Below are 12,251 nucleotides of genomic sequence, written 5' to 3' on the forward strand. Positions count from 1 at the left end.
CAGCCTCAGTGCACTGAATCACTGCTGCATCCCAGACACGATAGAATAATAGCAATGATTTATTGTCACTGCGGAAGGTACCTTTTCTCATTTAACGCTGACGAAACCCTCAGATCTGTAGTTGAGGTCACTGAGGCTTTGTTAAAGACCGTGGAGCGAATCAGTGGCAGAGCCAGTCCCCAGGGACAAGATCCCTTAACCTCTCAGTGCTTTCACCCACATATTCTCTGCCTCTCTCTCCATCAAGTCAGGATACTCAGGATCATCATGAGGATTAGGCTTTCACCGGAATCCAAAGCCTGACATGTTTTTCTGGCACTCCAAGTTCGGGCCGGTGGATGGGACTTAGGAAATCCCACGCAGGTACTGCAAGTAAAAACAGCCACGGTGGCTGGGCAGATCCCGGTCTGTGCCCATCTCATGGAGAGACCCACGGCGCTGAGATGCTTCCTACAGTGAAACCACAGAGGGCAGGAACTACCCGGGGACAATTCCTGCATTGCACAATTTAATTCATGTCTGTCCACATAAGTGTGATTTACTGTCACGGAATTCAGTGGGAGTATGCGTTTGCTAACTAATACACATCAGGAATGGGTGAAACAAAATAAGCACCATAGGCTCTGTTCTAGGTAAAGCTCTTTTGATTAAGGAAGAGAAAATTCCAAAGCATATCAAATAAGAACGTTTAATATAAGGATACGGAGGGATCATAAATCAAACCAAAAGCAGCAGCTCGGTGTGCCGGGGCTTGTCTGAGAATAGAGCAGTTCTGGATTAAAGAGAGCTCTCAGCCTCCCAACAGCGGGCCCCAAGGATCCAGCTTTCAAGAACCTCACTCAAACGCTCCACCGCACACTACATGCCCGTGGGCTTCTTTCATCTGCCTCAGGACAAGAACCACTCCTGGTTCCATCACCTACGGCCAGAAAGGAGGTGGGGTATATCCTTCCTGCCCACTGAGCAGGGACTGGGGGCTGAAGTCCTCCAAGGATAGGAGTGAGACTTCTACAGCTATGCATGGAAATTTGACTTTGTCAGAACTAAAGGAACTGAAGATTTAAAAAAAATTTTTTATTGGAGTAGAGTTGCTTTACAATGTTGTGTCAGTTTCTACTGTACAGCAGAGTGAATCAGCTATACGTAGACATATATCCCCTCTTTTTTGGATTTCCTTCCCATTTAGGTCACCACAGAGCACTGAGTAGCGTTCCCTGTACTATACAGCAGGTTCTCATTAGTTATCTATTTTATACATAGTAGTATATATGTCAATCCCAATCTCCCAATTCATCCCACGCCCCCCTGAAGATTTTTATGGCCTGAAACGTTTACATTTTAGAAACAATTGTACTGGCAAGGAAGTACCCATTTCCAATTTCAAAAACAAGAGATTTAAAAACTAACTTACTTGGGACTTCCCTGGTGGCGCAGTGGTTGAGAGTCTGCCTGTCAATGCAGGGGACACCGGTCCGAGCCCAGGTCTGGGAAGATCCCACATGCTGCGGAGCAACTAGGCCCGTGAGCCACAACTACTGAGCCTGCGAGGCTGGAACACGTGCTCCGCAACAAGAGAGGCCGCGACAGTGAGAGGCCCGCGCACCGCGATGAAGAGTGGCCCCCGCTCGCCGCAACTAGAGAAAGCCCTCGCACAGAGACGAAGACCCAACACAGCCAAAAATAAATAAATTAATTAATAAATTAAAAAAAAAAAAAAGAATCTGCCTGCCAATGCAAGGGACACGGGTTCGAGCCCTGGTCCGGGAAGATCCCACATGCCGTGCAGCAACTAAGCTCGTGTGCCACAGCTACTGAGCCTGCACTCTAGAGCCCGCGAGCCGCAACTACTGAGCCCGTGAGCCTAGAGCCCATGCTCCGCAACAAGAGAAGCCACTGCAATGAGAAGAAGCCCACACACCGCAATGAAGAGTGGCCCCTGCTCACCACAACTAAAGACCGCATGCAGCAACGAGGACCCAAGGCAGCCAAAAATAAAAAATAAAACTAACTCACATGTTAAATAAATGATGACACAAGCAAAGGAATAGTATGAAGCTATTAAGAAGAAAGAGAAATAATTCTCTGTACTAATATTCATCAGGAAATAGTGTAAAATGAAAAAAAAAAACAAGGTACAGGACAGTGCAGTATGTTACCATTTATATAAAAAAGGAGAGAGGAATCATATTTTTTCACACACATTTACACATTTATGTATGCATACATACATACATATAGTCATAGAGTATATGTACACATACATACACACATATTCTTTTTATGCATGCAACATTTCTGCAAAGATATACAATACAAAGAAGTCTAGAGAATTTTACACTCTTCAAGTTGAGATGTTTCTTGGGCATTCCTATTTATCCATGGTAGTAGAAACCATAAGGTTACTCTATTTTTCTATTATTTTCTTTTCTCACTTATCAGAAACCCCCAAATAAATAGAGCCCGAGAGACAATGCAATCAGTAATAACCAAATAGTGTGCAAACTTGAAGATTAAATTAGGCTAATACACAAAGGTTGAGAACGTATTCTGTATTAGAAGCCATGTAAGAAGCAATTGGCTATTTCAGAACAATTCTTTACCCAAGGAGGACCTGGTGTAGTTTAACTATTTATCGAGCACTCCTGTGCTAGGTGGTATGTAGTTGGAAGGATAGAACCATCTGAGCTTAGCAGTCATAATCTACCCCTTCTATTTCTTTTTTTTTTAACTTTTTATTTTATATTGGAGTATCGTTGACTAACAATGTTGTGTTAGCTTCAGGTGTACAGCAAAGTGATTCAGTTATACATACACATATATCTATTCTTTTTCAAATTCTTTTCCCATTTGGATTATTACAGAGTATTGAGCAGAGTTCCCTGTGCTATACAGTAGGTCCTTGTTGGTTATCCATTTTAAATATAGCAGTGTGTACATGTCAATCCCAAACTCCCCAACTGAATGTTCTATTTCCGAACCCTAAGATGTATTTCTAGCTCCCCTGAGGCGACCTGGAGTATTTGCCATCCTGGGCCTCCCCCTAGGTGGCCATCCAGGAATAGATGTCCTCACTGTCTGTCTGGCAGTTCATACGGGATACTGACCATGGGGGAGAGGAGCACATCTGTTTTGGGCATCACATAACCAGCTTTCACTACAGTGAAAACGTCTTGAACATCAATGAGCTTCTGGTAGTAATTAGGACAATTCAAATATCCCAGTTATTGTTCCCTTGGGCCCATGATAGAACTGCGTTTCCCTGCCCCGTTGAACGTGGCCATGACCCTGGGATCTGCCGTAGCCGGTGAAGTGTGAGCAGAGTGACGGAAGCTTTAAGATCAAGTGCGTGCTTCCCCACGTTCTCATTTTCCTGCTGTGGTGACCAGGAACATTCCAGGGACTGCCAGCTCTTCCAGCCTGACTCCAAGACTGGGTGGAACTTGGAGCAGAGCCCGCAGTGGAGCTGGAGTGGAGCTGGAGCACGGGTGAAAACTGCCTTTACACCCCTGAAATGTGGGCTTTCATGCTGCCACAGCATAGCCTGGACTGACAATCAGGTGTGTGGCAATCGGTGTTTTCCTGAAGATGGGAGTGAACACAGCTGGGGAAGGCTGCAGACAGGGGCACGGACCTGCGCCTGTGGCCACCCGTGGCTGAGCTCCTCATCTGCCTGTGCTCTGCAGGAGGGCAGCCTCTCTGCCTAAGCCCTCCCCATGCTTATCCCAGGGCACACCATCCCGACCCACACAGATAATCAAGCCCCATCCACCACGTTTTCCATGTGTCTGTAAGTCTACCAGCTCCAATGTCCTCTGGAAGCCAATGCATTTGCTATTCTACCCACTTTCTACGGATTCTGTAGAAGGAAGGGATGACCTCTGCTCCTAAGGACAGCTGGTCAGAGCTGTCAGGAAGGGAGAAAGGGCAGCTCTGGTCCCACAGAAGAGAGGAAAACGGTGAGAGACTTTTACTGTGGCTTGTGAGGCACCTATCTTTCCTATGTGAAAAATTCACACTTCTCCTATTTATATAACATTGACTCTATTTCTCATGAACTGACAACCCTAGCCTTAGTATGCTAAGAGCACATGACCTTTCTCTGCCCTGGGGGATATTTTAATACTTTTTTTATATTAACTGACCATAAAACGTACTGTTTTGAAATTGATTCAAATCCCTCCCCCACCCCCTACCCCCGTAGCTACAAAAGAAGTTCCATTAACTCTTTCCCATGCAAACAAGGAAACTGAGGTCCAGAGAGGTTCACTGCCTTGTCTAAAAACGACAAACCAAGAGAGAGCTAGGACTAAAGTTCAGATCTCCGGATTCCTAAAGCCAGCTCTCAACCACCCCCCCAATACCAACTTTTGCACTGGTTAGACATGAATGGCCATCTGACAAGGCCCACCTCCCTGGCTCATGGCCTTCACTTTTTTATTTTTATTTTTTTATTGGAGTATAGTTGCTTTACAACATTGTGTTAGTTTCTGCTGTACAGCAAAGTGAATCAGCTATACGTATACATATGTCCCCTCTTTTTTGGATTTCCTTCCCATTTAGGTCAAAAATATGGAACGCTTCACGAATTTGTGTGTCATCCTTGCACAGGGGCCGTGCTAATCTTCTCTGTATTGTTCCAATTTTAGTATGTGCTGCTGAAGTGAGCACTGGTCTTCACTTTTCTAATTTTTCAGGATTTTCTCCCCACTTCCCTTTGCCCTGAAAGGCAAGGCTGTCCCAAATGTTAGGCTCAAGTTTCTGAGTTTACATCTGCTCCAGAAATTCTTCACCACACTGTTAGCCTTCTTTTGCCGATGAGTATACTTTTTCATGTGTTGTCCAGTTTTTCTGATTACTCTCAGCAGGAGTCTTGGTCCAAATTGCCTAGTTTATCATTTCGTTATTGAAGGTTCAAGGACCTGGAACTGTGTTATAATGCTTAATTTAGTTTGGAGGTAGAAAGACTAGAAAGTGAGAGGATAGCAGGCATAATCTAAAGTATTTAGAATCATGAAAGTCTTAAGGTTAAATGGATATATTATAGATACATATATGTTGGCAAAGTGGCTATTTGGTATAATTAACAAATCTTTTGAATTAAGAGGCATCTTTTGAAAGGCCTTTCTATGTTTATAGAATTTCCCACATTATCAGTCCTGTCTACCCATGCAAGAAGTCAGAACTTAATCTCCCAGCCTCCTTTACAGCTAAACGCAGGCATGTGATTTAAGCTTTGCCAAATACCTTTGTCCGTCTGGCTTTGCACTGGAGAATGTCTAGGAAGCCGGCATATTTGATAGGAATGGTAATAACGGCCTTGGCCTCCAGGGGGCAGCAGTGGTGAAGTTTGAAGCACCTGAATCTCAGTTTGGTGTGAGCTAGTTTAGTCCGGGTCCTCCGAGAAGCAAGTGCCAAGGCTGGCTTAAAGGAGCAAGGATTCTATCGGGGGAAATGCCTGTGTAAGGTAAAATAGTCAAGGGTCCACCAAAGGCTGGGAGGGCCATCAGGCCGCGAGGCAAGTTAGACCCTGCGAAAAGAAGAGGAAAGCAAAGGCTGGGTGCCACGCAGCCTAGGGGAGGCTTGGCAAAGCCGGGGGGGGAGTCCTGCAGCCCAAATCTGCCGTCACGGAAGTTCCTCATCGCCCAGGAACGGCCCGGCCCTAGCGTTCCTGCTTCCCTCCATCACCGCCTGGGAGCAGCCACGGGAGGAGTGGCCTCGCTGCTGACGCTGCGCAGGACGTCTACGCCCGGCCTCTGGGACACGCTGACGCTTTCACAATCTCTGCGCAGTTTCGGATACTTGATTAAAGAATATTCTCTAAATGATACGGTGCCGCAATAGCTACAAAGAAAGTGACTCATGGGAGGCGATGCCTTTGCCCGCACCTCTGCACTGGCGCGCGGCCTCCCACCCGGCAGGTGATGGGGAAGGGAGGTGGCCCTCGGGAACACCCTGCTCTGCCCTTCCCGCCCCGAACAACGCTGTGTGGGAGGGTGCGTGCGTCCAGCCTATTACTTTACCCCACATAGGATGCCCCGGTCTGCTGACCCTGTTGTGTCCTGACATCCCCTTCCTCCTCCTCCTCCTCCCCATTCCTAAGCCCTAGTTGTATTTATCTATATCTTCATTGTTTTCTTCTGAAAGCCAATAAACTGTCAAACTGTTTGTCAAGTTGCGCAAACGGACTTGGCACTGCGAGCGTTCCCTTAGCTGGCAATGTCATTAAATCCAGAGAGGAGGAGGTGTAAACGCAGAATGTGGAGAATACTGTGGCTGGAAGACAAAGAGTAAATGACTTCGTATTGAGTTAAAGTGATTTCAGGGGTTTTATAAAACAGTGGTCTTCAAACTGTGGTTTAAAGTCATGGATAATTTCAATATGATCAATTTCCAGAGGCTTACATGTCCTATCTACTCTTTTCCAAACTTATCTGCTTGAAGACGTGCCTGTGATGGGAGGACATACCGCCTCCCCTTTGCACCTGTTTCACAGCTGGGTCTCCAGCTTCCTAGAAAAAAAAAAGGCATCTTACTATCGTGCATCACCTTCAGGTGGAATAGCTTCTTGGGCATCAAATAAAGGGACGATTTGAAAAACTGTCAGTAAAACCTTTCATCAAAGCCCCGAAACATGCATCTTTTTAAGAACTGCATTTTCAATAAAAATTTTCTTTTTGTTCTGTAATTTTTATCTTAATCAAATATTTATCAAAGCTTAAGATTTATTTATGTCCTTTTGATCAACTTTCCAATAATTGAAAGATAATCCAAAAGGAAAATTTTAACACTTTGATCCCAGGAAAAAATTTTAAATTAAATATTAACATACATATTTTTGTTGCAGATAATAATAAATGATCAGTAGGACTTTCCATCATAAATGTAAATTACATTAGGATAAAATTCTGTGTAGAAAGTTAATAAAATTTCAAGAAGAAATAGTGATGTCAAATATCTGATTTTAAATGGAGTATGTTCAGGTATATAAATAGAATGGCAGATATCAAAGAATAACATTCAACTGGCTATATTTAAATGAATGATGTAGAAGTTTCATTAAAGAATGTCAATATTTATAAAATGCCAGATATCACATCCTTTATAATTTCTTGAACGTATGATGACAAATTTCAAAAGTTATATAAAAACTATACAAGAGGGTATGTAATTTTTCTAAAACATTTTTATGGGAGCGGTAAACAAAAAAAAAATTTTTTTTTTTAAGAACATTGTTATAGGAGTCTAATAAAAAGTCTGCCACTTTGGTTTCACAATGAACAGTTCATTCACCATCCATTCATTGGGTGACACACTGGTCGGAGAGCACAACAGGTGTGGTAGAAAACACTGGGGGCAGAGGGCTTCCCTGGTGGCGCAGTGGTTGAGAATCTGCCTGCCAATGCAGGGGACATGGGTTCGAGCCCTGGTCTGGGAAGGTCCCACATGCCATGGAGCAACTAGGCCCGTGAGCCACAACTACTGAGCCTGCGCGTCTGGAGCCTGTGCTCCGCAACAACAGAGGCCGCGACAGTGAGAGGCCCGCGCACCGCGATGAAGAGTGGCCCCCGCTTGCTGCAACTAGAGAAAGCCCTCGCACAGAAATGAAGACCCAACACAGCCAAAAATAAATAAATTAAAAAAAAAAAAAAGTTAAAAAAAAAAAAAAAAGAAAACACTGGGGGCAGACTATGAGAACAGAAATCCAGCTTTCTCACTAACTCCGTTTCAAAACCCGTGGCAGTCAGTAAACCTGTCTACCTTTGCTCCTCATCTGTAAAATGAAGCGACTGGACTACCGGTTCCTTTGAAACTGGAAGCTATTCCATTCTGTCACTACATGTTCTATTTGAATATCTTCTGAGTGTGTCTTTTCTTTACCATTAATTTTAAGCCCTTTTCTAGAGGTAACATAAACACAGTTGGGAGTAGGAAAGAAAACATTAACTATTCTCCATTTCCTCTCCACTAAAGAGAACATGCTTCTCTAAGACTTACGGAATAGAAGAAATGGACCACTAATGAATTCAAAGAAATTGCACAGCCATTACAGTAATTTTTGAGATTTAGTGGAGAATCTCCCAATCCTATGGATTGGAAACTCGTGTACATAGGATTTCCCTTTACACCAAGCATTCTTAACCTGGAGTCCATGATAGAATCTGAGGGGTTCAAAAACTTGAGTAGGAAAAAAAAAAATACATCCTTACTTCCACTAACCGTTTAATTAAATGTTCCCTTCAATTACAGATGTAGGTAATAACCAGACTGGTATCAGCACTTACTGTTTGTTACTGTTTCACCAATAAAAATGTTTATCACAGTACGTTACAGGTGTCTCAAAATACTATTTATGCTCTTTACTATTTTGAAATTATGGGAGCTTTTTAGATTTGGCGCTAGCTCCGGTTATTTCATGCAAAGAAGCATACATATAACTATATGTATAATACTTGCTATATAATAAAGCTGGTTTTCATATTTTGATAACTATTTCAACATAATTTCCGGAGTAATTCTATATATTACATTTTATGAGTTTAAAATTGTTCTGAGGTGTCCATAAGCCCCGCCAGATTGCCAAAGGGGTCGCTGGCACACCCACACAAAACACTAAGATTACCCTGGCAAGAATACAGACAGAAAGATCATTAAGGGCCACTAGTGCAGCACGGAGCAATTGATAGCCGCCATTGTTAATCTGAAAAACTGCAAATTATGGCTCGATAACTGAGTGGAGAACCTTCAGAACCTTCAGGACCAACCAGGAACATCAATTTAAAGAGAGAGTGAAAAAAAAAAAAAAAAAAAAAAAGAATGTTTTTCAGAAATCCCGGAAGCCCAGGGTGAGCAATGAGGATAGGAGGGGCCCACTTCAGGCTGGTATTTGTTACTGGCTACGAGGCCGACTGAAAGGCCAACAACCCACTTCCTGTTGATTGCAGCTCTGGCCCATCCCCACCCTATACGCGCCCCCCGTCCCCCATCAAAGGGACACACTCGAGAAAGGGGAACACAATCCCTACACCACTGAATCAAAGAACTCCCTCTCAAAAATTTTTGTACCGGCATTTCGCCAAAATCCGACACTCCTAGGGGTTTAGCGAGACTGAGTTGGCTCCCTTTCCTCGGGTCAACCGGGGATCCTGCAGCAGCTGACCGAAAAGTTTAGTCCACAACCACAAGTTCGGAAACCAAAGCTTGCCAGCGGGAGGTACCTGCTACAACAGACTGGCAGCCCATTTCCTTTCCCGTCCCCGGAGGAGTGTTTCGGCCCAGAACACGCGGACCCTTTGCCAGGGAGCCGGCCGTCCCCTAAAAATCCCAAACGCGAGTCTCTTTAAGACCCCAGGTTCGAAAACTGAAGCCTCCAGCAACGCCTCCGACTCCGCCTCCTTCTCTGCGGCCCGGGCAACACTCGGGCCCAGCTCCAGAGAGCGGCGCCGTTGGCTTACGTAGAAGCGCGTGATTGGCCGCCTCTCCCTGGCGGGCCGGGATTGGCCGGCGGCTGTCCCCGCCCCTCGCCCCCGCCCAGGCCCGCGGCCGCCCGGGTGTCCTCGCGCCGCTCTTCCGCGCGCAGGCTGGCAGTTTGCCTCTTCTTCGCCCTCCAGCTTGCGTCCATGGCCACCGCTGCGAACGAGGAGCCCTTCCCTTTCCACGGCCTCCTCCCGAAGAAGGAGACCGGGGCCGCGTCCTTCCTCTGCCGCTACCCGGAGTATGACGGTCGGGGGGTGCTCATCGCCGTCCTGGACACGGGGGTCGACCCCGGGGCTCCGGGCATGCAGGTGCGGCAGCCGCCGAGGGCCCGGGCGCGGGGGCGCGGGCGGCCGGCCATCGGGCCGGGGACGCAGAGGGGACGCGGCGTCGGAGCCTCGCAGGCCGAAGCCCGCTCTGCGGCCGAGCGGGAGCCGCCGGGAGGAGGCGGAGGGCCCGGCGGGGGGCGGGGTGCGAGGGGCCGGCGGCCGGGCGCCCCGGCTGGGCCCTGATCCCGGCCCAGACAAAAGCGGCTGGTCGGGGCGCCCGGGGCCGCCGGTCGCCCAGGAAGCCCTTTCCTACCCAGGCGCCTCCAGGCCCGGGCCCTCGGGCTCCTGCCCAGCACACCGCCTTCTTCCGCGGCTGCCTCGTGTCTTGGGCACCGACCGGCCGGTGCCTGTTATTTGCAAACGAGGATTTTACTGTTTTGTTATTCATGGGAGCCGGGGGTGGGAAGGAAACAGGGCAGGGGCAAATGACCTATCAGAACTTCATTTTTATTGGTGTCGTTCGGGAGGTTTGGTTTGGGGAGGAATAGTTTATCTTGAAACACGAAAGCCGGCTTTCAAGAAGATAACTCGGTCAACTTCCGGAATTGTTTCCTCTGGTAGTTTTATGTATTCTATTTTTAACCCTCTTCCGCAGTGTACTTGTTTAGGGTCAGTGAAACGCATGGCTTAGTCTTTGATATAAAGAAGAACCCAACTTTGTTTTTGGCGAACTCTTCAGACTGCATTAAATTATGCTTCCGTATTTTTTTTTTCAGCCTCAAAATGTAAGACAACATACTTCATGATTTTTTAAAGTTATTTTGTTTTGCCTTAGCCACCTTTGAAATCGTTAGATCAAGGTACCATGCCGAAAGGTAATTTTTTAAAATGTGTCTCTCTGTTGAAAGCATTCTCATTAAAGTCTTCAAAGTTTGACGTTTGTAAATTTAGTAGCCTGAGCCTTACACCGAAACCCAGAAATAAACAGAATTGCAGTTGTTCAAGACTCGTCTCCCAAATGTCTAACCTGGCTAATCCTCCTGTATGCTGATCTCTTCCTTGTATCAATCTTTCCCCTGTATTTCTTAAAACCCTGAAGTTTAATAATTCTCCTCCTCCCCCATGCCTCTCCTTCCTTTGCATCCCTTATTGTGCTCTCTTATAACTGAGGTAGTATTTTGGAAGTTAGGATGTAATGCTGAGGGAAAAGGGAACCAGTCTGGTTCCCGGTCTGGCCGACTCTGTAGAGACTCTCTCTAGGAATGTTGCTCTCTCCTGTTCATTCTTCAGCAGCACTCTGAAACGCAACACACCTCATGGTGGCCCTGCCAGGCAGCTCTGGTGCGTCAGAAGGGGAGCAGGTGATGCCTTCCCTCCTGGTAGCTCTGGTGGTCCAGTTTTCTTAAGAACTCCGAAGGCTTACAGCAGTGACGGCTATCACCTCATTGAGGCTTCATTACAGGGCAGTAATGGTTTCCATTCTGGTGTGGTGTGTGTTTACTTTTTATAGGGATAAGTGGGAGGAGAACAGCTGGGTAAGTGGTTCACTGGCTCTTTTGTCAGGATAATAAGGGGATCGGAAGAGTTTGGAGGAGAAGTGTCTCAGTAAAAATGCTTTTGTAGAATTCCCCAGACCTGCTTATCAAATGATTCCGTTACTCTCTCTGTAAAGTAGCAGAAATTCTCATCCCACAGTGTTGCTCTGAAAATTGAGGCGATCAATTACATGTGACTTCTTAAAGTGCTCATGAAAAGTGTTAAACAAACACTGATTTTTTTTAAGCAAGGCTATTTAGTAGAGGGAGTTTATGCTGGATCTTGAATCACCATCTCTCTGAAGGATAAATACGCATTAGATATTATGTGCATGTAATCATAAATGTTTGAGCAACAACATGTTTGAAGTAAAATGAAAACATAACTCTTATCTTGTAACAACTTGAACTCTGAGAGATTGACCTAAACATGGCCATCTGAAAGAAGTTCACTAAGGTGGCTTGCAAACATGAGTGAATTTTTAAGGTTTTTTTCCCCCCTTTACCTTTAACAAATGTATTTTGTAGATGTGTGTGTATATCATTAAGATAAGAAGGTGGATAGAAATAAAGTGGAAGGAAAGAGTGAAATAGGAAGAGGAGGTTAAACTGGACATTTGGAAAGGCAGATGGTGTCTGAGTAGGGGACTAAGGGTGCAAGGGAGAGTTTTCAGGAACACAGTGGGGAGTCCCATTCTAGTCCCATTCTTCAGTGACGGCCTTGGGCCCAGTTCTCTTTTGTGATGGCCTGTAGGCTTCGTTAAATGTAGAGGGTGGCCAGCATGAGAGGAGGAGTAATTAAATAAATGATTAAGTCTTTTCCTCAGCAAATATTCAGGCACCTGCCAGGTCCCTAACATTCTGCGTTAAGAGGTGATGTAGTCCTGCAGATAACTGTTAACAGAGGTTGATCAGGGGACCATTGAGAGCTGGAGCAAGCAGGCTTCGCGGACAAGAGATGGGGCTTGGACTGGAC

General features: G+C 45.8%; 1 protein-coding gene, 1 long non-coding RNA gene and 1 other non-coding gene across 10 annotated transcripts in view; 1 reads left to right on the forward strand and 2 right to left on the reverse strand.

The window, feature by feature from the left end:
• Positions 1-4,261: 4,261 nt before the first annotated feature.
• On the reverse strand, positions 4,262-9,394 carry LOC132352286 (uncharacterized). The gene is made up of 3 exons (XR_009498645.1): positions 9,216-9,394; positions 5,245-6,509; positions 4,262-4,925 (listed from the first exon to the last, which is right to left on the reverse strand). It is a non-coding gene; the product is annotated as an uncharacterized LOC132352286 (long non-coding RNA).
• LOC132352779 (U6 spliceosomal RNA) lies at positions 4,564-4,666 on the reverse strand. Its single transcript, XR_009498862.1, has one exon. It is a non-coding gene; the product is annotated as a U6 spliceosomal RNA (small nuclear RNA).
• Positions 9,395-9,535: 141 nt separating the features above from the next.
• The window catches only part of TPP2 (tripeptidyl peptidase 2), a 68,134-nt gene continuing 65,418 nt past the window's right edge, over positions 9,536-12,251 (forward strand). For 3 of the 8 annotated variants that reach the window (XM_059902694.1, XM_059902696.1, XM_059902695.1), the window contains exon 1: positions 9,537-9,782. In XM_059902694.1, the coding sequence (XP_059758677.1) occupies positions 9,618-9,782 (165 nt within the window). In that variant the 5' untranslated portion in view covers positions 9,537-9,617. Of the gene's footprint in view, positions 9,783-12,251 lie in introns of all 8 variants that reach the window. The other 5 variants (XM_059902699.1, XM_059902697.1, XM_059902692.1 and 2 more) reach the window with 3 other exon arrangements.

This window comes from Balaenoptera ricei, chromosome 18 (assembly GCF_028023285.1).
Source record: "Balaenoptera ricei isolate mBalRic1 chromosome 18, mBalRic1.hap2, whole genome shotgun sequence".
Lineage (NCBI taxonomy): Eukaryota > Metazoa > Chordata > Mammalia > Artiodactyla > Balaenopteridae > Balaenoptera > Balaenoptera ricei.